This window comes from Pollachius pollachius, assembly GCF_949987615.1.
Source record: "Pollachius pollachius genome assembly, chromosome: 8".
In the NCBI taxonomy this organism is placed as follows: domain Eukaryota; kingdom Metazoa; phylum Chordata; class Actinopteri; order Gadiformes; family Gadidae; genus Pollachius; species Pollachius pollachius.
In genome coordinates this window covers 18,797,533-18,823,508 of record NC_136941.1, presented here as the reverse complement: position 1 = coordinate 18,823,508, position 25,976 = coordinate 18,797,533, and the positions used below count along the sequence as shown (strand labels likewise).

At 40.7% G+C, this 25,976-nt stretch overlaps 4 protein-coding genes across 4 annotated transcripts; 2 read left to right on the top strand and 2 right to left on the bottom strand.

Moving 5' to 3' along the window:
- Nucleotides 1–1,350: 1,350 nt before the first annotated feature.
- Nucleotides 1,351–6,717, top strand: letmd1 (LETM1 domain containing 1; the record flags this gene model as incomplete). The annotated part of the gene is made up of 9 exons (XM_079741707.1): nucleotides 1,351–1,496; nucleotides 1,637–1,791; nucleotides 1,934–2,049; nucleotides 2,573–2,655; nucleotides 2,896–3,082; nucleotides 3,223–3,324; nucleotides 5,209–5,361; nucleotides 5,536–5,632; nucleotides 5,725–6,717. 9 exons carry the CDS (start codon nucleotides 1,351–1,353, stop codon nucleotides 5,799–5,801), a joined length of 1,116 nt encoding a protein of 371 aa, XP_079597833.1. The 3' UTR covers nucleotides 5,802–6,717.
- A 143-nt stretch (nucleotides 6,718–6,860) lies between these two features.
- Nucleotides 6,861–11,569, bottom strand: cd63 (CD63 molecule). The gene is made up of 8 exons (XM_079741708.1): nucleotides 11,458–11,569; nucleotides 10,718–10,802; nucleotides 9,230–9,418; nucleotides 9,061–9,135; nucleotides 8,863–8,958; nucleotides 8,184–8,327; nucleotides 7,575–7,658; nucleotides 6,861–7,235 (listed from the first exon to the last, which is right to left on the bottom strand). The coding sequence occupies exons 2-8, from the start codon at nucleotides 10,781–10,783 to the stop codon at nucleotides 7,170–7,172; spliced, it is 720 nt and encodes a 239-aa protein (XP_079597834.1). The 5' UTR covers nucleotides 10,784–10,802; nucleotides 11,458–11,569; the 3' UTR covers nucleotides 6,861–7,169.
- A 1,850-nt stretch (nucleotides 11,570–13,419) lies between these two features.
- Nucleotides 13,420–21,473, top strand: nemp1 (nuclear envelope integral membrane protein 1). Its single transcript, XM_079741057.1, has 9 exons — nucleotides 13,420–13,537; nucleotides 13,934–14,055; nucleotides 14,179–14,398; nucleotides 17,574–17,646; nucleotides 17,912–18,005; nucleotides 18,113–18,227; nucleotides 18,450–18,675; nucleotides 19,042–19,224; nucleotides 20,606–21,473. The coding sequence occupies exons 1-9, from the start codon at nucleotides 13,429–13,431 to the stop codon at nucleotides 20,778–20,780; spliced, it is 1,317 nt and encodes a 438-aa protein (XP_079597183.1). The 5' UTR covers nucleotides 13,420–13,428; the 3' UTR covers nucleotides 20,781–21,473.
- Nucleotides 21,474–22,608: 1,135 nt separating this feature from the next.
- ormdl2 (ORMDL sphingolipid biosynthesis regulator 2) lies at nucleotides 22,609–25,976 on the bottom strand. The gene is made up of 4 exons (XM_079742028.1): nucleotides 25,945–25,976; nucleotides 24,318–24,491; nucleotides 23,673–23,824; nucleotides 22,609–23,102 (listed from the first exon to the last, which is right to left on the bottom strand). The coding sequence occupies exons 2-4, from the start codon at nucleotides 24,489–24,491 to the stop codon at nucleotides 22,967–22,969; spliced, it is 462 nt and encodes a 153-aa protein (XP_079598154.1). The 5' UTR covers nucleotides 25,945–25,976; the 3' UTR covers nucleotides 22,609–22,966.

Below are 25,976 nucleotides of genomic sequence, written 5' to 3'. Positions count from 1 at the left end.
CTGTTCCTACTGGATTGACCTGCCTGTTTGGACTTTGGACCTTCCCTGTTGCCTGTTCCTACTGGATTTGTTTGCTACACGGATTGACTACCTGGTTTGACCTCTGCTTGGAATAAACACTTTCTTCACCTGAACTGTTTCTCTTGTCGTGCTATTGGGTTCTCGTCTGCCATTTGGTGAAACCTGACACATATGGTCATACTGTCGCTCATACAGTCATACGGTCAACCCCTTCATGGTTTATGTATTACTTATAACCACTGTCTTAGTTTCTCTTATTACTTTCTTTATACTAAGGGGTCCGAGCAGCAAAGCTGCTTGGTCCCCTATTGTTTCTGTAACATTTTTTTTTTTCCCTCAAATTTTTTTGGGTAGGGGGGGTTACCAATAAACCCCCCTACCCATAAACCCCTACCCAGATCTGTACTTGTGGTACTGCACCCAAAGATGGCGGTCTTGTAAAAAATCATGAATTAGGCTTATTTCTCCGCACCAGATTGACCTGGACTCCAAATTCTTTCAGAATATTAATCTCTAAAATCAGATGAATTTATAAAACCCTGGTAAATGTTTACTTTTCCCACAATTTCATATTAAAGCTAAACATGATAAAAAGATTCACAGGCTACAAAAATAATCAAAAATTCACCAAAATCGCCACCTAAAATCTTTAGACCAAGCCTCACAAAAATCTGTGAACAAGCTGAACATGTCATTCTGTCATTGCCACTCATTTAAGAAACTCAACATTGAACAGCACCTGAAATTCACTAGGCAATCAACATTCCGGGTCATTAGTTTCCAAGAATTGGACTGCCAAGGACATAACATTAAGGGGAACTTCTTCAAAACCATTTTTCCTTCATAATTAACTCTTAGATTTTTCAGGTATATGCTTTGAAGAAAGCCCTTAATTCACTTGAAAAATGTGTGCTTATCAATATACATTTTGACCATGTGAATGAGGCTGCAGTTCAGGTTTATAAGTGGAACATCTTTCCTTAAATATGACAATTATATGTTATATTTATATATCTTCCATAAGGTTGTTCTTGACTTTTAATTTTGCTTGGACCTCGTTAATCACCGCTTGCGGTTATATTATTATTTATTATTGTGATCTATGCTGCTACTTATTTTTACATATTCTTTGCATTTTTTATTTTTACTTATCTTTATTTACTTTATCTTGTATTGTTGCTGCTGTGTGGCTGTTGAGGAACCAAGCCTAAGAATTGTACTCTTGTGTACCAAGATGTAATTTTCTGATTCTGATTCAGTCGAAACTTCTTCTCACCACTAGATGTCAATGATGGATTTTTAGATTGTTTTTTAACGCGTTTAAAACTCATGAAGAAGACACACTCTCCGCCCACCAAAATGGCGCTGTCCGGGGCAAGTCTTTGCTGTCGTTTGTCTCTTCAAAGAATTGGTCTATTTCAACACAATTGGAAATCGACCGGGCATTATTTCCCTAACACATATCTTCAGTCAAGGTGAACATATGCCAGATATTCATTATTTGACCATTGTGTGTCTTGTTGTGGCACGCGTGTGTTAATAATGTGCTGATATCCCAGCCCACATCCTAAATCACCATTTATTTTAATGACTTCTTCCTTTTCTAATGATCCAGATTGACCCCGTGTAGACAGTACAAAGCCTCGGACTCCAGCCAAGGCATCGGTCGACATGTGTCGTCAAGATTGCAGGTGGCAAATGTCAAATATGAGAATTTCCTCAAAAGGAAATTTCCGAGATTTTACAAACTCTATCGCACTTTTACTGAAGGTAAAACTACGCCTGATCTGTATTGACATTGTAAATAAGTGTCTCACCGGTATTATGCATGCATACATTAAAAAACCTCCACTATTGGCTTAATCAACTACATGGTTGTAATTTATGTTCTTCAAAAAATGTGACCTGTTAGGATTTAAACTACTCTTCCAAGATGGCAAGGAAGTGAGCAGGATCCAAACCAGACTGGTCACAGGGAAGGTGACATGGGAGGACTTGCCATACCGAGAAATGGAGAGGCTGAGGCAGGTAGGTCAGATGTACTGATGTTATTTAAGGTGGTGTAATATACAGCATCATGTATTGAAACATCAATGGTATGATTGCAATGTTAGCATTTGATCTTTGGTTAAATAAGAGGAAAAATAGATGTTGGGATGGAAGTGCCTTTTTCTAAAAGTATCCCTCCGCCTGAAAGTTACTGAGTTTGATCCCTCGTTTATACAGACCCCTGTTGGCATTCTTGAACAAGAGGTCTTATCCTCCACCTGATCTTTAATCACATTCGAATAACTCCCTAAAATACTGTAGTATTTCATTGCTTAATTGTTGATGCAAATGATTTGCTTGTGTAGTAGGCCCGCTAACAAAATAATCCTAATCGTTATTTAAAAATTTAATGTTTTTACATTTTATATTAAAGCGCATTAAGTTAATGAAGTGTTACAATAGAAGTTAGCGCCTGCCGTTTTACAAGCATACAAACATACTGTAGATGTAGCCAAAAGCCTTCAGCCGAATGTCGCCACTGACATTCAACTTTCTCTCACAGTTCCGCAGAGACCTGATTAAAGCCATTCCTCTCGTGGTGATATCCATCCCTCCATTCGCCAATTACCTGGTTTTCGTCCTGATGTAAGTTTGCGCCTGTCTTTTTGTTGCGGGGTCAGTAAGGCTGTTCCCCAAGACGCGGAACATTCAATGTAACTGTAGGCACTGTGCAACATGTTTTTTAGTAAATTTTCACCACTTTAAATCGATGTCATAGATTAGTTTGTCCTTCAATTTAACATTAATTAATATTTTCTGTACGGTTTGCACCACCTCAATTTGTCTTTTCCATCTAACAAAGCATATTTTCCTCTTCCCAACTAGGTACTATTTCCCTCGCCAGCTCTTGGTACGCCATTTCTGGACCCCACAGCAGCAGCTGGAGTTCCGTGGCTTCTATCACAGCCAGAGAGCGGAGCACACCGGGGCTGTGCTCCAGGGCATCCAGGACACCGGCCACCAGGTCAAAGACAGCCGCCTCCAGAGTCGCCTTAAGGACCTCTGCACTCAAGTAAGTCAATGTAATGAAGATCTCATGATACGAATGTAGTTCTAGTCATGGTGGCCCCTTGGAATGATTTGTTACACTCGAAACAATGTGCGGAGAATGGTTCCTGGTTGTAATCTGAAAAAACATAACGTGTTTTTCAGGTGCAGAATGGAGCACACCCAAAAGTGGCTGATATCCACGGGGTGCGGGCGCTGTTCTCCGGACCCCCTCTGGGTATGAAGAGGATGAATGTAGAGCACATGGTCAGTACAACTGGAAGTAGTCCTCACTCCGCACTCTTAAAGTATAGCTTCGGGCCTTTTCAACCGCAACCGTTTTCCTATCTTTTGGGAGTAAGAGACTAGTAAAAGTAGTACAATATTGAGGGAGAACGCTGCAGCTATAATCCACTACATTGGGCTGCAACGTAATCCTTTGGTGCAATAGCACCCTGTCAATGTACGTCCTGTTAAAGGGCTGTTTTTTTGCCACTGAACGGCAGATTAAGATATACAATATGGAAAGGATCCCTACACAGAAATGCAAAGTTTCTTTACCTTTCGCTTGATCTGGTCTATTTAGGGGTCCGAGCAACAAAGCTGCATGGTCCCCGATTTTTTTTTTTCCTGTACCGTAAATTTTTCTCCCAAATTCTTTCAAGTCATACTGCAGCCTATACCGTGAATCGAAAACTCTTCATTTTCAGGGATGGTTACCAATAACCCCATCTGCCCATAAACCCAAATTTGTGGTACTGCACTCAAAGGTGGCGTTATTGTAAAAAATCATGAATTAGTCTTATTTCTCCTGACTAGATTGACCTGGACTCACAATTCTTTCATCATATTAATCGCTAAAATCAGATGCATCTTTTTCACCATGGTGTTCTATGAATGTTTACTTTTCCCACAATTTCATAGAAAAGCCAAACAGTCAACAGTCTCAGCCCATTTTTCCTATATGACCATTTTGTTATTGTATAACTACCATGAGACTATCATTAGGTGGATACAGTGCAAATTTTTATATCTGTACTCTTTAAAGAAAGCCCTTAATTCTCCTGTGAAATGTGTGCTTCGAGTTTTCTTGATGTTGATGTGTGCTTATCAATAGACATTTTCACTGTGTAAATGAGGCTTCATGTAGTTCAGGAATGTCAGTGGCTCAATGGGATAATACTGGTGATCCTTAAATTGAGAGTTCAAATCCCGATTAGAGCATTATGAACAAGCTGAACATGACATTCTGTCATTGCCACTCATTTAAGAAACACAACATTGAACAGCATCTGAGATTCATCAGGGAACGCTCTGGCTCATTAGTTCCAAGAATCTTACTGCCAAGACACAGTATGGCATTAAGGGGAACTTCTTTGTTAACCATTTTTCCTTCATAATTAACTCTGAATTATTTATATTTCTAACGTTAGTGTTCTTGACTACAAATGTTTAAATTCCCCAGAATTTCAAAGATTTTTCATATATATGCTTTTAGGAAAGCCCTTTATTCACTTGAGAAATGTGTGCTTGGAGTTCTCTTGATGTGTGCCACTGCTTATCAATAGACATTTTCAGCATGTGAATGAGGCTACAGTTCAGGTTTGTCAGTGGCTCAATGGGATAATGCCTTGTGCTGGTGATCCTTAGGTTGAGAGTTTGAATCCCGATTAGAGCATTAAGAACAAGCTGTACATGACATTCGGCGATTGCTCTGCAGCCCACTCACCTGAAAGCCGAGGCACAGTATGGCATTAATTAATCTTCATCAACAGCTTTCCTTCATAATTATGTCATATTTATATATACCTTCCATTAGTGTGTTCTTGACTTTTCATTTTGCTCGGACCCCGTTAATCACAGGGTTATTTGTTATTGTGTCTAACCAAGTCTCACTTAATATTTTCCAAAAATTTGAATGTGTTTCTTTACAAAATTACCCTTTCCTGGTCATAAGAATTTAATTGTTCAGAATCATCTTATACTGCAAATTTGATTATTAAAGAAAACATTGTTCCTTTGTACTTGACAGTTTGATCGTTATCAAATCGAACCCAGGAAATATGTGCCACTACTTCATTTTCAAGTCTTTGGAAAAGTGCATGTTCATCAGTGTAGTGACCACAGACCTCTCTCTCTGTGGCCAACCAGAGGCACATCTGCCCCCTGCTCTTCCTGACACCCCGCCTCCCAGGCTTCCTGATTGGCAGGCGGCTCAACAGTCACGCTCTGGAATTGCTCTTGTTGGACCGTGCCCTGAGACGCCTTGGACCTCATCAGCTGAGTGACTCTGAACTCAAACAGGTCAGGACACTAAATCAATGACTGGGCATCGTTGAATGGTCCCAGGAATGCATAACCCCTCCCATGGCGCAGTATAGAGCAGTGTTTTGTTACAGTAGATCGAGAAACTGAAAGAGTTCTTGCATTCTTTGTCATGGTGTCGAGTTAACCCTTTTACCCCCCCGGTCTCCACAGGCCTGTTATGTCAGAGGACTCAACTCGGACGATCTCGATGCCAACCAGTGTCGTGAGTGGCTGTCCCAATGGCTACAGGTCACGGCTCCCTTAAAGGGTATCTATTTTCTTTACTCCTCACACAACCATTGTAAAGTGCCTTTACTGTTGTCGATGTCTCACGTCCGGCTTTCTGTTTTTATACCATAGAGAGCGAGGGCTCTCTGCTTCTTCACAGCATGGTTTTACTTTCGGCCAACTACCCACGACGCTTTGGTGGCCAATGAGAAGACTGGTCGTGTGCCGAACCGTTGTGTGCCGAATAGCGTAGCAGGCTTGGTTTTCTACATTATAAAAACAAAAAATGCTTTACAAATATGAAAATGTTTCAAGAGAGGATCCATTGTCTTTGGCATCCATATCCTGAACTCCAGGGATTGTTATGTTTAAAGTAAAAGATTTACAGTGGATTCAAGTGAAGGGTGGTTGCAGTTCTCAATAATTCAGGGCATGTATTGGTATCTACCGCTTTTTCTCCGAACCAGTCATGGCTCATACCTCAACTTAGATTGATTCTAACGTCAGACAGAAGTAACACACACACACAAAACAAGTTGCCCTGCTCTGTATGTATATAACTAGCATGTTTTGTTTGAAGTGTGAACATTGCAAATTACATTAGTTTTAATTTATTTATTATTCCTTTGTTGACTATGCCTTTCATGTTCTACTGCACATAAGCTTTCACTATTAGGTTTAAAATGTATAGAACATGGGCTTAAGGTTTAAAAATACAATCTAAAGTTATTGACTATCGCCCAAATGATTTAAGACATGCAATGTGGTAATCATTTGCGGAAATTGCCTAGATGTTTCCGCTTTGGTACATCGTAGATGGACCCACGTGGCTTCCCTTTGGGCGTAGCACAATAACACTCCGTCTTACAGAGTTGTGATGCCCCTTTTTTGATGGCCTTGTTTACTTGATGTGTCTTTGCATGAGAGGCTTTGCAGTGGATCTATTTCTGTTGAGCAGAATATACTTGCACTGAAAAATACAACAACCTGGCTTAAAAAAAAAATCCTTTTTACAAAAATTTCTTTTTTACAAACAACTGCACAACATCCTCTCTGGTGCAGTTCAAGCGCTTTATCACTCGTAAATTGTGAAAGAGGAAATTACTTGTTTCCTAATGTAATGCCAGGAAAAAAAATATATAAAGATATTCCTATACCTACATATATATATATATATATATCTTGTTTTGTTTGATTCTGAAGTGCTTTTAAATATGTTTTGCCAAGATTTGAAACACAATGTGTCTCCTAAATAAACTGTGTGAGACGACGGATATTTCTTTTAATGTGTTATATTGTTCAATCATAACAACCAGAATAGTATTAATGGAGTGGAACACAAAATACAAGAACTTACTTCCTAGTTTTTGGAATTCTGTCCCTAAATATGCATGGTGCTGTGGCTATTGCAGATTTCCAATGATATGATATAATCAATTACAGCTCATAAAAAGTAAACATTGTTCTATATAAGGCTTCAGCGCCATGGAAATGTGAGGGGTAAATATTCTAAGGCGAAGCTTCCCAAGTTGAAGAGGTGACCTGAACAGATACCTACTGCTCAGGCTAAGGCAAAATCACATGACTTCATAGCCACTGCGGATACCCTTCATCAGCATGCAGGAAAACACAATTCCCATGATCTGCAACAAGCACAAACAACCCCACGTGTTTTAGATACTGCACTCAATGATAAGCAATATAATACATGCCATTAAAGCTAGGGTATGCTTTTTTAGGTCTTATGTTAAAATTCTCTCTCATCCCAACGGAGGTCAATAAATCAAATGCTAAAGCTAATAAAGACAAATCTGGTATCTGGAGGTTGCAGCCCTGCAATAAGCCTGTCCAATGATTGTGTTCAGCCTGAATAACATGATTGGAGGGCAACAAGGCTAGGCAGTCCTATTGCTAAACATGCAAGCTTCTCATGTGTTTTGGGGATGTGTTTCCATAATAATAAATGAATGGAAAATACATACCTGTATTATAGCAATAACGACAGCAGCAATAATAATCCACATCAGATTCTTCATCAGTGATTCCTCGACCGCAGTGTGGCAGCCCTAGTTAAGTGAAGCAAAACAGTTCAAACCTGTTCAGCAATTAATTCGTTAAAGAGTGTCAAATATTGTATAGAATACTTAAAATGTTAAACAGATTTCACTTTATAGCACCACGTTAGACTCATGTAAACACACAGCCCTGCTTCTCATGAATAATATCGGCCATGAACTTAACCCTTTTTTTATGCAAGTATACATAGTAGTATGGTTCTCCTTTTTCGTTCTTCATCATACAGCGTAAAATATTAAGATAATTAAAAAACAAAAAATTAAGGGGTACAGATTTAATTAAGGACAGTATCAAGAGCAGCAGAGGCCTGTGTTACAATGAGTTTGAGGTTGGATGGGCTTCTGTCTTAAAACCGTTTGGGATGCACACAGCCTGGGAAGGTGTGAAGAGGTCCCCAAAGTGTTATAAAGTAAAATCCCCATTAACTTTGTATACAAATAAAACATCTAACTATATTATCTTATATTGAGTTCCATTAAAAGTATTAAAACCAAAAACTAAATGTGGGTGTTTACCTGCAGGTGTACTTTGACAGGATCAGTGAGTGCCCCGACCCCACAGCCCTTTGTGATGTTCACACAGCAGGAGTCAGGGACTGTGTTTCGATCTATCCTGAAGTTGATCCAGTCGGACGAGCTATTGGCGCCACAACACTTCAACTAAGAACAAGTTGAGGACAATAGAAACACATCAAAATGGGAATAAATAAAGAGTTGGATTGAACATTTGTATCACATGTAAGGTTTCTACAGTTTGGTGACAATAAAGAAACATGATACATTCGCATGATATCAGCAGTGATATTTCTACGGCTTTGAAAACTGTTGCGGTCGATGTTTTCCAGAAACCCTCAGCAGCAGCAGCACAGGTGACCTGATAACATCAAGTATTTATCTATGTGTGACCTCAGAACGTCTATATATTCTGCTTGTGCACACAAGGGTCAGGGGGTAATAGATGGGCTTGGTTCCTACGATCTCAACCTTGTGTATATAGTACCAGCTGAAGTCCATTGTGTACCCAAGCTCTGCAAAACAAGTCAAATATCATGACGTAAAAGTGTGCAACATATGTCCAATGTCAACATCAGGACCCATTTATACAATGTCTTAGCACAACAGGCAGCCGGATGTGGCTGTCGGATGAGGGTGTTGTTAAACTGGGTAAATACAGAGTGGTGTGCACTTGACTCACATCCTTCTGCATCTTGTCCACAGTTTGTTTGATTTCATCCGTGGTGTTGTACTTTTCTATCAGTTGAGTGAGACTCTCCTGGACCTCTCCTTTAATCTATATGGCGACACCATGCAAAGCGGAATGAGTTAAATGAGCCTTGAAACACATTATAGTCACATCACAGTAGGTCACCCTAGACCGAAGTGGCAGACTCACATGACCCCTGAAGATGTACCCAGCTATAGCCACTCCGATCTCGACGAGGATGATCAGTAACAGGAGGACGGCAAACTGGGAGAATAACAAAAAAACCCAACGTGAGAGTCGTGTGTGAGTTTGATGACTGAACAAAAACAACACTTTAGTCGTGAGGATGGTCGCCTACCGTGGTGACCATGCAGTAATTCTCCTTCCAGGCACCGCAGCAACCACAGAAGGCAATGAAGAAGATGACAACGCCCACGACTATCAGAATGATAGGGACCGCCGAGGCTGTGGCGTCAGTGATGGACAGGGAGTTGTGCAAGGCTACCTGGACCAGGATCCCCACCACAATCAGCGCCAGGCCACATAGCTGCGGACAGACGGGAGGACACAGGGTGGATTAGGATACGGTTATGGTTGATATGAAACAAAGATGAATGGTTGATGGTACAGTATAATGTGCATACAGTATGCCATTTGGTGGACACTTTCATCCAACGCATTTTACAACACACCGAGTGCAGAGGTTTCTTAGCGGCTCCAGTGAGAATCAGATCCCTTACTTGGCAAGGCAATGCCATGCTCTACGGATAGGACTTCACATTTGGAGCGGTTTTCTTTTCAGCTTAAAGCCACGTACATTTAATGTCAGGAGGCGCATATTGAAAACGGCCAAGTATTTAAATTGTAAAATGGAATTCGATCAGACATTGTAGGCCTACTACTGTCTTTCTGCTAGGACAACACTGGCAAAAGTTTCAAATAATCATAATGTTGAAATTAAATATTTTGACCCTAAATCATTATCAATTTGCAATTATTTACTGCACATTTCAAGACATATATGCTTACACTGCTTCAGAGCATGGATGTATTTTAAGAACAGTGGTTATTGTTGTGCAAACCTATGACATACTAAGAAGGAAACAAGTGGAGTTACCCGATCTGTCCCCTAGCATGTTTTCCATCTAACTGCAAAGGCCTAAACCAAGGGACGTTTCCTTATTGGTAGCCCACACCAATGTAAATATTTGTGTAACACTCAGGTAGCTGCCCTACATAGTGAATAGTGTTAGCAAAAGCATGGAAACCAATAGTGTTTAAACGAAAACATTAATTACTCAGCGACTCACAAAATGGAAATACAGTTATTTTGGTTTCCTTCCACATGAATTGAAAATAAACGTATAGTCTGCTTTATTGTGGCTTATGATTAAAATGTCATAGAAGCATTAATTAATGTGTGAATTAAGTCAAATGTATTGATATCAACAAGTCACATGACCAAGTTACACATTGAAATATGGTCACGAGGTTCACATTCCACTATGCACTGCCACCTCTCTATCCCTCATCCTGCTATAACACAGGCACAGCAGCACACGCCATCCAGATGATGTATAAACCTAAATTAGATATCAAGCGGTATGTCAAATTGCTTGTGCTGTTATGACTTATCTATTTGCAATCGCATCCACGTCACTTCTAGTAACCCTTAAAACACATCACCACATCATGACTCTACGCGTTTCCTTCCTCCTTCAGCAGCCATTCCAACCGCTTCAACGACTTCCCTAATTCCCATGTTTATCACACACAGACCATGTCCGCAATGCACAATCTTTCCAAAATTAAAAATAAAAATTAAAACCAAGAAACTGCTACTCACCCAAAAGATGAAGTTGAAGAAGAAGAGCAGGTACTTGACACATCTGATTCCCCCCTCTACACCCATGATTTCGAGGAACACAAACCTGAAACACAAAGAGCGCATATTAGGAAACAAACGTACTTTTTAAGCAGATACATGGCCACATATTGACAATTTTTATTCGAGTCCACCTTTTATTCCAGTCTCATCATCGGTTTCAACACATTACCACGAAAATAGGGAATGTAAAATATATCACAAGAAATAGTTTCTTAGTTTATTGAAAGATAATCGAGTAGTCTATACAGTCATACGGCTTAGCAATGTACACACTATTTAAAAGTGACATAATTATGGGTTGGAGAGTGGATTCGAAGAAAATGATTGGACATAAAAGCAGCCTTTACGAACTTGTCGCGTTTTACTGCGTTTGTTTTTCCACGACTTCACGTCGTCAAGAACTATGAAAGAACATGTAAAATCATGTAAAATGAGGTTGAGGTTGCCCTCACCACTTCACCTTCTAGTAATCACTGTAACAATAGGATCTGAATGAGTAACAATATTGGATCCACGCTTTTACTTGCGTAGGCCTAATCTGTGGCGCGGATAAAAATAATATTTACGATACAAACCACTATGAAAGTCTGGAGGCATCCTTATTTGTTCGTTTTTCAGCCTATGTCGACATAAGGCTCAACTTCAACAAAAACATTGAATACGATTTCGGTCTGTAAATCACTTATTTGTGAACCTACCTTTTGAGGAAAACTCTTGCTTGAAGGGTAGAATCGGAATAACGTTTCTACTGAAAACTAAGATCAACTTATTGGTTGGGTCAAGTCCTGCCCCTCCACTCTGACGGCGTTGGAGTAGTCTGGCTGCGCAGCCAGACATTATTGGAGTGTTGAGCAGCCAGAAGAAAAACCAACGCTAATTCAAGCGCGCTTCTATTAGGGTAATTAGTGTATAGGAGCTGGAGTTGGATCTGTAAAAAAATATCCAGGTTAACCTCTATTCTGAAATGCCCCCGTTGAATGTGATAGTGTCTTCATTTTCGATTATTCGTCGAAATATTCGCTTGTATCTGCCACGTAAATATCTGTCTCATATTGGTTATGTCAATCCATATTATTACATGCGGACCTATGAACACAAGTTGAAGTTCATTCAATGCAGTACGTGATAAAAGCTAATGCAAGAATTCAGGGATTTGTAAAGCACTTCATTTTATCCAAATATGTGTAGAGGTGGTTAGTGTTTGTGTTATGCGAGTGCTATGGTTATATGTAGGCCTTTGATAGTCAACTAAACATGTGTGAGTGTTTCATTCATGAATACACAGGTTCGAGTATACGCCTGTGTGGGCGTTTTCTATGTAGTTACTGTAACTAGAAGCATAGTTTGAAATGAGGCCTAAAATGCACAGGTTGTTTTAAACTGCTCTGCCATTGCACCTATTACAAATTGCTATAGTCTCTCTCTTTCATTATTTCCCTCTCGCTCTCTCTCTCTCTCTCTCAATTCAATTCAATTCAATAAAAAAAAAAACAAATTGGCATGAAAAACCAACCTTTACGTTACCAAAGCAGGTGAAACATTAGGAGGTCAAGATATAAAACATTAAATACAAAATATGTATACTTATCAAATATTTGAATATTAAATACTAAATATATAAAAAGATAAATGTGGAATACTAAAAATTCCAGAATAAACAGATGAATTAAAGATACACTGTACCTACACTGTATTTACAATGTGGAGGATATGTGCATAGTCCAAACAAAGATCAACAAAGGTATGCCAGTGGTTCAAGTCGAGTGTGATGAGTCTGTTTATGGAGAGTTTACAACAATGTACGATCACAGAGGCCAGATTCGTCACCTGTGTGACCAGTGAAGGACCGAATCTGGCCTCCGTGATCGTCCATTTTTGTATTCCTCCCAACATATATGACAATTGGTTAACGTCTCGACTGTTTTCAAAGTCCTTGCATGCCTGTACACCATGGGAAGTGTAAGCTCCTGGTGCCTTGGTATGACTGGCAGTAGGTTAGGAAGTCAGCTCAGTTTGTGGCACAGTCTGTCTTCTCTTGGGAGGCGGGTCTGTCTGTGAGGTCCGTTCTCGATTGCCAGGCTGTGTTCACTGAGTCTGTACCTGGTCAAGGATTTTCTTAGTTTTGGGTCAGTCACGATGGTCAGGTATTGTGCAACTGTTTATTCTCTGTTAAGAGACAAGTAGCAATCCAATATACCATACTTTTTGGTGGATTCGTCTATGTGTATGTACAGATATAACGTAATCTTTTAAGAGCACATATTATATGTTTTTATTTTATTCACATTATTATTATTATGGACTGCTAATTACTACACTGGGTATTATTTACACTGTACAGCCCCAGCATCTATCTATCTATCTATCTGGATAGATAGATAGATAGATAGATAGATAGATAGATAGATAGATAGATAGATAGATAGATAGATAGATAGATAGATAGATAGATAGATAGATAGATAGATAGATACGATGCTTCATTCTTGCTCACCAACATTCAAAACATAATTCAATATTTGCCACTCAAATATGTTTTTGGATAACTGTTCGATTGAAAGTAAATCCACTTCCACCAGCTGTCACATTTCGAGTCGCGTTGTGATTGGTTAAGTTCTCTGCGCTAATACGGAAGGAGATGTAAAACAAGGGCGGGACCATGGTACATCATGGCGGGACACATGAAAAAGACAAGCAGGGTCCTAGCATCAAGTGCACACTGGTTCGTTTTCGTGATATTGGTATTTTCTTTTCCCCCGAATCTATGCCAAGACGCAAGTAAGTTAAACTGTGGGCTACCATCAAAGCGAATAACACAATTGATCTCAAATCAAGCACGTTGTTGCATATTAAGGCACAGCTAACTTATTGGCTAACAAATGTGTGTGGACTTGAACTTAAAATATGCTGTATCGAATCTCCGAGTAAACGCAACTTCAACAAGATTTAAGACATACCTTGAAGCCTGCACACATCGTGTCCACCCGGACCGTTTTAGGTGCAACAAATATGTGATTGTTTACAGACATTTTGTTGCTTCATGTTCAGCTAACACACCTTAAGCCATCTTAAACATACTTTCCATTTTCTGGTTAACGTTCAGTACATGTTGAAGCCATTCAATAGATTATTTATGATGCTGAAATGACACTGAAAACCTTGTTCTCACCACAGGTACCAAGCCGCGTATAATCAGTATCCAGAATGGGAAAGAACTGGTTAAATCGGGGACTAACCACTTCTGCTACACCAATCAAAGGGTGCCTGACTGGAGGCAAACATGGACAAGCATTCAGGTAAAGTTAGTAATGGTTAAGTTAATTTCCTGTTGGTTTTTAAAGGATTGGTCAGTTGATTAAAGGTGAGCCTATTGTAAATACCTCTGATCAATTAATACTGAGTTGGTATTGTTGATATAGGTCCGTGTCTGGAGTTCAAAACAACTCAAGGTGACAGTGGCCGAGGATGAGGAGACGCTGCAGGAAATGGACGGTCTTAATTTCTGGGGCCTCATACAGCGCTTCATCAGCGAGCAGTCCAACGACACCACGATTGCCATCAGTCTGTTCAGCAAGAAGACATGTATCAAAATTGCCCCCTCTGAGGAGGCTTCTTCCTACACCGTGAAAGCAATCTGCAGTAAGTGGGAACATGGGGCTAAGATATTATTCCTATCCTTTTAATATATATTGCATCCTATTTAAAACATATTCATTTGTAGAAGATGATAGACAAAATGGAAAGAAACAACAAAATCGATACATTGTTTAAATGGGCTTGCTAGGTTGGACACACTCCAAAAGAAAAAGCATGTGTTTGTTTTAGAATCACTGAATCTTTATTAGTCTTCTCATTAGGGGTGTAACCAGGGGCGTAGGAATGAGTTTAACATTGGGGGGGAGACACATCGGAAAGCTGACAGATCCGGTATAATTTTTAGGTGGGACAAATGCGCCTGTCTCCGATATTGGAGGGGACACACTCCAAAAGAAAAAGCATGTGTTTGTTTTAGAATCACTGAATCTTTATTAGTCTTCTCATTAGGGGTGTAACCAGGGGCGTAGGAATGAGTTAACATTGGGGGGGAGACACATCGGAAAGCTGACAGATCCGGTATAATTTTTAGGTGGGACAAATGCGCCTGTCTCCGATATTGGAGGGGACACGTCCCCTCCGTCCCCCCCGGTTCCTACGCCCTTGGGTGTAACGCTACATGTATGAATCGGTACGGATGTCACGGTTCGGTGCATGGATTTACAGAGAAAACAAGGTATAAAATTAAATAAAACTGGCGTGTGAATTAATCAATGTAATGCCGAACTAATGTTAGATCCGCGATCTTCAGGGACAACTGAGACGCCTGAAAGGGTGCTGGCAAGTTTGAGCTACAAACGCAGTCCGTTGATTGATCGACAGAATCACACTTCCGTGAGACGGGGATAATAAACACATACAGTGGGGCAAAAAAGTATTTAGTCAGCCACCAATTGTGCAAGTTCTCCCACTTAAAAAGACAAGAGAGGCCTGTAATTTTCATCATAGGTAAACCTCAGCTATGAGAGACAAAATGAAAAAAATAATCCAGAAAATCACATTGTCTGATTTTTTTTTTTAAGAATTTATTTGCAAATTATGGTGGAAAATAAGTATTTGGTCACCTACAAACCAGCAAGATTTCTGGCTGTCACAGACCTGTAACTTCTTCTTTAAGAGGCTCCTCTGTCCTCCACTTGTTACCTGTATTAATGGAACCTGTTTGAACTCCTTATCAGTATAAAAGACACCTGTCCACAACCTCAAACAGTCACACTCCAAACTCCACTATGACCAAGACCAAAGAGCTGTCAAAGGACACCAGAAACACAATTGTAGACCTGCATCAGAATGGGAAGTCTGAATCTGCAATAGGTAAGCAGCTTGGTGTGAAGAAATCAACTGTGGGAGCAATTATTAGGAAATGGAATACATACAAGACCAGTGATAATCTCCCTCGATCTGGGTCCCACGCAAGATCTCACCCTGTGGGGTCAAAATGATCACAAGAACGGTGAACAAAAATCCCAGAACCACACGGGGGGACCTAGTGAATGACCTCCACAGAGCTGGGACCAAAGTAACAAAGGCTACCATCACTAACACACTACGCCGCCAGGGACTCAAATCCTGCAGTGCCAGACGTGTCCCCCTGCTAAAGCCAGTGCATGTCCGGGCCCGTTTGAAGTTTGCTAGAGAGCATTTGGATGATCCAGAACAGGATTGGGAGAATGTCATATGGTCAGATGAAACCAAAATAGAACTTTTTGGTAAAAACTCAACTCGTCGTGTTTGGAGGAGAAAGAATGCTGAGTTGCATCCAAAGAACACCATACCTACAGTGAAGCGTGGGGGTGGAAACATCATGCTTTGGGGTTGTTTTTCTGCCAAGGGACCAGGACGTCTGATCCGTATGACGGAAAGAATGAATGGGGCCATGTATCGTGAGATTTTGAGTGAAAACCTCCTTCCATCAGCAAGGGCACTGAAGATGAAACGTGGCTGGGTCTTTCAGCATGACAATGACCCCAAACACACCGCCCGGGCAACGAAGGAGTGGCTTCGTAAGAAGCATTTCAAGGTGCTGGAGTGGCCTAGCCAGTCTCCAGATCTCAACCCCATAGAAAATCTTTGGAGGGAGTTGAAAGTCCGTGTGGCCCAAAAACATCACTGCTCTAGAGGAGATCTGCATGGAGGAATGGGCCAAAATACCAGCAGCAGTGTGTGAAAACCTTGTAAAGACTTACAGAAAACGTTTGACCTCTGTCATTGCCAACAAAGGGCATGTAACAAAGTATTGAGATGACCTTTTGTTATTGACCAAATACTTATTTTCCACCATAATTTGCAAATAAATTCTTTAAAAATCAGACAATGTGATTTTCTAGATTTTTTTTTTTTCCATTTTGTCTCTCATAGCTGAGGTATACCTATGGTGAAAATTACAGGCCTCTCATCTTTTTAAGTGGGAGAACTTGCACAATTGGAGGCTGACTAAATACTTTTTTGCCCCACTGTATCCGCAAGGTATTTCTGGACAAATGCGAAAGCTTTGTTTATTGAAGAAAATGTTGCACAAAAGTTTGCCGTCCTTCTTGGACGTCCTACATGGTTGATCTTTGCTCAGTGTGCGCGTTCTTCTTTTTCCATGGATTTATTAGGAGGCTACACTATGTCGGGCTGCTATGAGTTCACAATGCTAACGTAGCTGCCGCGGCTATCTCAATCCGGTTTAACCCCCCATCCCCCCTACCATAAGGGTACTGTCGGCGGTGGAAACGCGAGCCATATCTACTGAACTGCGCCGAAACGCACCTTCACTACTCCACTAAGCCGCACCGAACCGCACCCTCTAGTGGAAATGCGCAAATTCTGTGTACTTTGCAGTTTCATAAATAAGACATGTTGAATTTTCAGTTTTATAACTGTCTTATTTAGTTTACAAGTTACGTATGGAGTCGGGAGGTGATGTGGGGTACTTGTTGTTTACTGTTTACATCTTAGATTACACAGTTCAGGCTGTTGCAGCTAGCTCAGGGGAGAGACTGTATGACACTAGGTGGTACAACCTGAGACAATAAAAAAGAATTGCCTTCTGCATTTTTGTTTTTTCTTTTCCCTTCATTGTACTGAACCGTGATGTATGAAGCGAACCGTGACTTCAGTGTACCGTTGCACCTACTTCTCAGACATCTAGTTACATGCTGATGATGGACTTGTAAATGAATCAACCAATTGTTTTGGTGCTGAGCTCAAGTTGTGATGTGTGCCTCCTTTGCAGGATTTGACATCTATCTGTTCCTTGTGTTCCTCGCTGGACTGTTACTGTTCTTCTTTGCAGACTCGCTGAGCAGGTACCGTTTCAAACCACTGTTCCATTGCCTCTAAAGCCTGACTGCAGTAACTACGCAACTTAGTAACTTGCCAACAAAATGGATTATACGTATATATTAGATATTGCACTTCATAACACAATCCAAAATTTAAGTCTGAAATTTTTTTAAATATTTTTAGTTATAAAAAAATTTGGCCAAAAATATAGTCACTGTGGTGAGCCTTTGGACGGCAGGCATTAGTACAGAATGCATAGGCTCCTCCTAAATGCTTTTTTTTGTTAAGGAGTCAGATATTCTACTACTCTGCGGGCATGAGCACAGGCATGATCGCGTCCCTCGCCATTGTCATCTTTATATTGGCTCGGATTTTGCCACGGGTAAGAGCAGTCTGTTTTTTTTCTCAATGCTTAAATGTACCAAATTATCAGTTTAAAATCATGGAGATTTTTCCCTTGTTATCAATTTCTTCTTTTTGTTGTTGCAGAAAAGTCCTTTCTATGTACTGTTGGTTGGTGGCTGGTCCTTCTCAGTCTACGCGATCCAGCTTGTCTTCAGGAACCTCAAGCCAATTCTACAAGAACACTGGCACCTGGCTTTTGGTACCTAGTTCAGAACTTCAAGTGTACCAATAAATTATCATGTTTGGTTGATAATAGTGGGTGTGGGTGTTGTGTGTTTGGGTGTGTGAGAGAGATTCTGTTGAACAAAGATGGATGCATTGGGGGGAGTACAGCAATTATTAAACATAAATTCAAACCGATCGTAGGATCTCTTTTAAGTGAAATCATGACTTTCTTAACGTGTACTTCTCCATCATTCAGGCTACATGGCAGTCGTAGGATTCATCAGCTTTGCTGTGTGCTACCGCCACGGCCCCCTAGTGGAGGAGCGGAGCATCAACATCCTCACCTGGACACTGCAGCTGTTTGGACTGCTGCTTGTATATGCTGGGATTCAGATTCAGCAGGTGGCGCTGGCCATCATCGTGTCAGCCTTCTGCGCCAAGAACATGGAGTACCCGGTGGTGTTCGCACTGGCTGCGTGGCGGTGAGCATTTCAATAATACTCTAGACACCTAGAGTTTCATCCCTATGATCATTGGATTTGTTTTCAATGTCAGCATAAGAGTGCAACATCTTTAAAAACAAACAAACCAACCAGTTGTGGGATGTCAATGCTGGTCTGATACAATAGGAACAGGGATTTGTTGAACTCTGGAGTCGAATATAAAGGTGAACTCAAATGGCCAGATCTGCCATTGGAAGGCCAGTTTTGTGAGACATAAACTAATGTGTGATGCTGTGATTCTCTTCAACCTCATTTCTGGTGTGAACTAACCCATCGGGGCTTTGTAGAGTTGGGCCCCGTTAGCCATAACTAAGCTGGTTCTTATCTGTGTTTTTTCTTTTGCAGGAAACTAGGACTTTCCCATCGCATCCGCTGGAAGCGTGTGCCCCGCCGTCTGCTGACTGAGGAGCAGTACCAGAGGCAGGGGGAGGAGGAGACGCAGAAGGCCCTGGAGGAGCTGCGGAGGTACTGCGCCAGTCCGGAGTGCAGCACCTGGAAGGCCGTGTCCAGGATCCAGTCCCCCAAAAGGTTTGAGAAACACCTAGCAATTCCTTCTCACTTGCATGGCAGTTGTGAAACCACGTCAGTGATCTCCCCTTAAGATTCTTGTATCGGCAGAAACATTTAGCAGCATGCTGATCAGGACTATTGATCTATCGATGGTGTTTGATAGTAACTTTTATTAGCTTAGGAGTTGTTAACCTTATTTTCCTTCATAGTCATATCTGACAAAGCACGCCCGTTTTGCATTTTTGCAATGTCTCGCTGGCGGAATCTATCTGACGTTAAAACATAATTTAGTCAGATTTCATCCCCTATGTAAATCACCTGATAGGGTTAGGGTTGTATTTTATATTTTTTGTGTCTACAAAAGTAAACTGAATGTATGGAAAGGTATTTTAACACTGTAGTGGGATTCCCTTGAGCAGCAGTCACCAACCACCTGGTATCAGGCCGCGGGACATTCCTAACCGGGCTGTAGGCTGCAACATAAGTTTAAAAACATAACGTCTTATCTGCGAGTGTGTCGCTGCTTTTGTCTTGGTGTGTGTGTGTGTGTGTTTCTGTGTATGTGCGTGCTTGTGGTGTATTTATGCGTATGTTTTTGTGAGCTGCAAGCTGCTTGGCACATGTGCACATGACCAACTTGAGTACTGGTGCGACAGGCCTGCTATTATAGTAGTAAAATATAATATAACGGTATGGCGATATTGTCTCAACTATTTATCTCTTTCAAAAATATACCGGTATAACTCTTACTCCCGGCATGTCGCCCAGCGCTAACATGCACAACACTATATGGAAATATCAACAAATTGGCAACCCCTGCGCAACACCCCTGCAAAACAATTTTTTGGGGGGTATCAAACAGGTCCTTGGTGCTGGAAAGGTTTGGGATCCCTGCCCTAGAGAACTAGGCCAGAAAGAAGGAAGGAATAGAAAATAGCTTGACATTACTAATGCATTATTTTGAACACTAGAGGGGGATGGAGCCTGTGAAATGAAGCAGTGTTGTGCTCGTTCACAATAGAGAACACTGCCTTCTTGGGTTATAGTTACTTTAGGAGGGCTCTGACTTATACCTTTCTTTCATTCTAAGTTGCATTGCTAATTATTGTAAATATCTCATAACTTTATTTATATTACCGTTTTTTTTAAGGTTCAAAGTGGCTTGTCACATAATCCGAAATGTTCTGCTATGTATGCATTTGAATATTGAAAAGTAACCAGCTGATATTAAAGTTGCAATCAAAAACACTGCTAAAGATGGGATGTATACCTTGTTTCTGATTGGCCATTGTATAGGTTTATGTTTAGTAAAAAAATAATAATTTTAAATGTATTGTATAAAACTGAATGTTTACTCCACAAATCCTTATGCTTTTGTTATCATTTCATTGACCAACAGATTTGCAGATTTTGTAGAGGGCTTGTCTCACCTGAGACCAAATGAGGTGGCTGTCCATGCACAGGAATTTGGGTTTGGAGGATCTTTCCTGGAGGATGAGTTATTTGACAGTGATGAGGAGGAGGAGGAGGAGGAGGAGGATCAAGACGTGAGAACTTTTTCGAGAAGACTTTGACAATGGGAAAGTATTGCACTGTAAAATACGGAAAGAAGACTCCGCTTGGTCTTGTTAATGTGGTCGGAAGACGACAGGAGTTCACTGTGTAGCACACTGACCTGAAACTGATCCAGAGGGCGCTGTCGCAGGAAGAGAACAGGCCCTCTCGGGTTCCAGTGGACCACCGATGAACCAAGCATCTTTGTTTTAAAGTGCTACACAATATATGCAGAGCAAATTGTGATCAAGAGTCACATCAGGCCTTCATTTTTTTTGTTTGAGGCAAATCTCTGGGTATCTTGTTTTAGTAATTTGAGAATGTAGCCAACTCTTGCGTCCGCAGACCTTATGAGTTTGTATCGGAATGTGTGGGATTACTAGGTATTCTGTTGACTTCTTTAAAGGGCTACTGAAATGTGTGCATGGTTTAATTCTTGGCAAACATACCTTCAGTGAACTGTTTACAGCGTCTAGGTTTATACATTGTTAAATGCTCTTTGCAATTACCTTAAATGTTGTTTTCGAGGGAAAAAAATTTTTGGAACTTATTGACTGGTGTTTGGATATGTGGTCCATAAAATGTATTTTTTTTTCTTTTTCTGTTACGCCAAATAATTAAAATTTAATGTGAACGAAAGTATTTTGTTCAACATTCAAATGTGTCACTGTTGACGTTTCCAGTTTAAAACAGTATTTGGTTGTTATTTTGAAATCTGCTTGGTAGGTAAATGGTATAATTTTTTTGGGGTACACACAAATCAATTATATTTCCTAGAAAATATATAATACCACAGACCCTGGGCAAAATAGTGGTCACATTTTTATTCGACTCGCTACCTTTTAGTATGGTCAATTAATTGTATTTTCTGTTCTTGATTTGCCTGCATCTTTCATTTTTCTTTTTTTTTACTCAAATTATTGGAGATTCCATATCGGTCAGAAATACATGGTATTCACATATCTTAAATATGATCATGTGGTGTGCTGTGTTCAGTCAAATGCATGAACCCTTTAGTCAGCAGCATTAGCCTGGCAGACAGTGAAACTAAAAAGTGGAAGCAGAACCTGGGAAAAACAAGTGGACGACCTAATTCCCACCCCGGGTTAAATGTCAGTCACTAGGTAGATCAATTGATTTGAAAGGGATTACCATGTTGTCCACTAGTTTCACTATGTCCGTGTGGGCATTCTCAAACTTCCTCATACCTTTCTTACTGGCTGCACTTTATAGTTGAATACAAATACGCCCACAGACAAATTGTTGCAAATGTTTACAACCTGTGCCGTAAAGATGAGCCCCTATTTATTGCTTAACTCGCTTCACTTGTGGGAGATTGTCATGCACAGCAGTTTTTTTCCCATGGGTTACTTTTTCCCCAAACACGTCACCGCTGAGACCACTGAGTGCAGGCGGACACTGGCTAAACTAACGGAAGGAGGGGGAATCCCTTTGGATTCAGCAGAATATCAAACACATTGCGGTGGCTACCACCATGCAAAGTGCTTGGAGTTCCCCACAGAAATTAAACCGACTCTCACTCTAGCAAAATGGCATAACTGATAAGAAATGTCAAATACTGACAATTAATGCTGCATGAAATGCGGGACAACATAATAAAAATGTACTTGATCATTGGTCATCACTGCATGCATTGTTCAGATGCTTATTTTCAAGTAAGCATTAAGTACTGTAAGTAAGCATAAGTACTACAGGCAATTAGCCCCTTTCCCTGTCAAAATAGTGTTTATATCTAGCACATACGTAACTACTCGCTGCAACAAAGTCATATGCATAAATAATTGTGAGACTAATGAGTGACACGATTTGAAAAGATAACCGCAATGCTGCCTTTAAAGTGTAGCTTTATTGATCCTAAAAAAGAATCTGTAACAAACGTTTTTAAAGAGATGCAGCCGGTCAGTTTCTACAAGAAGAAACATTTGCCGCCACATCACCGGAGAGAGACGGATATTCCAATGTCTGACAGCTTCCAATCTTAGATAGGGAATGCTTATAGAAAATAAAAAGTTCACCTAGATCTTCATTAACCTTCAGCTCAGAACAGCAGTGTGTTTTTCCCCCCCTATTTGTTAAGCAGCAGGAAAACTGTCCATTCTTAAGATGTTTCACCATCCCAGAGCCTAGACAGCGAACGCCCCGTCCATCCATCGCGACCTTCCAGACCCACGGGAGAACGAGCGCCTCAGTATTTGTTGATCCCAAATATCCGTACTCCATGGAACTGAGGGAGCTTGGGGAGGAGGACACTGAGCAGGGAGCTTGTGTTCACCATGAAATGAGTGGCATCATATTTTGTGTAGAAACTGGCTAGGATATACCTGCGGTGAGGTGAGAGGTGAACAGTTAGCAATTGTTGTCCTCATAATGACCTTATGATTACTAGTTGAAGTTTTAACATGTGAACTGTTGCGAGTCAGATGTAGAGTATTTTTAAGGGGGCTGAAACCATTGATTTCTCCTTTTGGAGAAGGGACATCCTGTTCTATTTTATCTTCTCACTGCGAAAGTAATAATCACACTTTTCTATTCCACAAGTATCGAGGTTTGAAAAAGTTTGTCATACAAATTTGCCTTAATTTGCATCCCTTGCATTTTGGGGTAATGTGTAATGTGTAGCCTTTAGCCGCAAATCATAAATAGGTTAGAAACTGCAACTGATGTTAATTATTACCACCATCAGAACAGGAGCTGAGTCTGGTCAAAACACAACCTTGTTCCTTCAGGCTTTTGCCGCGCTACGTGGGCTAAATTACAACCAAAGTTTCCCTGTTTATTTACAAACAAATGTGTGACGACTTTCACTTCTCACTTCAATAAACTACCTCACCACAGAACAATAATGGTATTTGCCATAAGCCACAACAACAAAGGGGAAAGAGCATACTTACAAAATGATTGGTGAGATAGTGAGGAACTTTCGAGAAGACGTGAACTGGATGCCGTAGTCCATCTGTTCCCAGTGTGTCAGCAGACGAGCTTTGCCTTGGTCTGGGGTCTCAAAGGGAGTGCCCTTTACCGTGTGTAGGAACAAGTACATTACCTGTGGAGTCAAGATATTTACACTCTTAAACCATTGCTCAGTATTTGCACAATGTCACATATCTGGAAACATTGGTGATGTTTACTGGAAACCCCAGTTGGAGATTGACCCATAGACGGTGAGGGAGGAATGTACTCAGGCAATTCATCAAGGGCGCACAGAAATAAGAATGCAGTGACTTTACACTGCATTAACAGAACCAACAGAACAGTTTGTCCCTTAATGTTCTGGAAAGATTTAGGGGCCTGTCAGGCAGGTGTGCAGCAGATTCAGACCACAGTATAATTACGTGTGACTGAGTCCCTGGAATACCCTCATCTTTCACACTCTGCACGGCCTAGATTTGATTTAGACATGGTTTTATTGTTGATGAGTCAAGAAGAAGGAGCCAGAGAATAGTTTGTTACACTATCAATATGGACACGTTCAAGTCGTTAAAGATGCACCGCTCAGTAGTTGACGGACCATTTCCCCGGTTTAGAGCGGTCCTCACCAGGTTGTGGATGACGTTGGTGAGGGTCCAGACCAGCGGCACGGTGATGAAGGGGACACTGAGCAGCACCACGTGGAGCACCACGGTCAGCAGCAGGTAGCTCAGCCAGATGCCCCTGCTGTTCATCACCCGCGTGTTGGGGTTGACCTCGCTGTGAGCGACGCCCACGTTCATCTGGAACCATTCAAATAGATACAGTCACAAGGAAGCTTTCCGGCCATATGTATGAGAGTTAATTGACTGAGTCAGGACCATAAATGCAGGAGCAGATGCACATACACACACACACATGTACACACGCGGTTGTTGTAATGTATTGTCTGTGCTAGATGCCTGGCTGTTCGCGCATGGCTGCCAAGGGTGGGTGTGGGGGCTAAACACGCTGCTGCCCAGGCCCCCCACTGGTTGGGTGGGTATGGGTGAGCGGTGGCAAGTGGCTGGGGGTTTGGTGTTTGGGGTTTGCGTTGTTATGTGATGTTTTGTGATGTTCTTTATTTCTTTATGTTTATGCACGCATGCATACAATGTGCTGCTCATGTAATGAGGTCATGAATCTGTGTAATGTTGATCTTGATATCAGCGGCATGACTGTATTCCTCCCAATATGTAGTTCTTTTGAAAATTATATTTGGATTATCTTTTTTAGAAAGGCCTGAACAGGGACTGTGGTTGCAAATTAGCCAACTGGCTAGAAACCTTCTATGCAACACATCTACACACATTGTTATGGCACTGACTGTGATAATTATGTAATAATTATCACAAAATATTTAATAATTAACAATCCCAAATTATGTAATAATCTGCTCTGCATTGTCCCTGATAAATGACTAATGATAACTAATAATTGTAAAAGAAAAAGAAAAAAACTTTTTCAGAGTAAAAGTAAACACCAGAAGCTATCATAAGGAATTAAACTAGCAGGACCAATACATGAAAAACCTTAATTTGAGTGAAAATGTGTTTTTAAACAAATAAAAAGGAACCCGCTTAATGTTGGTGCTTGAGCTGTAGTGGGAGATTCAAATCATGTTGAGACCACAGATGGTTATTACTGTTTATCAGTAAGGAATGGGAGTAGAATACAGTATAACTTATATAACTTATATTTTGCTATAGAGATGAAGGTGGGTTAGGTGGGTTGAAGGACAGTCATGGAGCAATTCCTTCTAATGCCTCATAAGCAGAGCTTGAACTACAGGAATGCTGTGTTTTTCTAGAATAAGGCCCGGAGCTCCGCCCGACTTAATCGCAATGTATAACAAAACATGCGCTGACGTTACGACTCACAAGACTGACATCACCATTGTTGTAACGCACTTTAACAATTATAGCCAAAGAAATTGGCGCAAATTACATTTACAATTTAATCACGTTTGCAATTGGACAATGTTAGTGGATAGCCTAAAAGTTTAGAAACTTGTACATTTTCTAAGCAAACGTTCTTAAAGCAGCTAAGTTAGCTGCAATGTTTGTTGCTATTCGCCTTGTTGACATACAATTAAATTGCAAAAATATGCCAATAGACTCAATTCTTTTCAAGGAACATAAATTCGTCCGAAAATAATGTCTTCGACGACACGATCAATTATATTAAACACTTTGTAAGTATACAGAGAGAACTCACCTTCCTGTTGGAGCGCACCAGGAAATGACTTC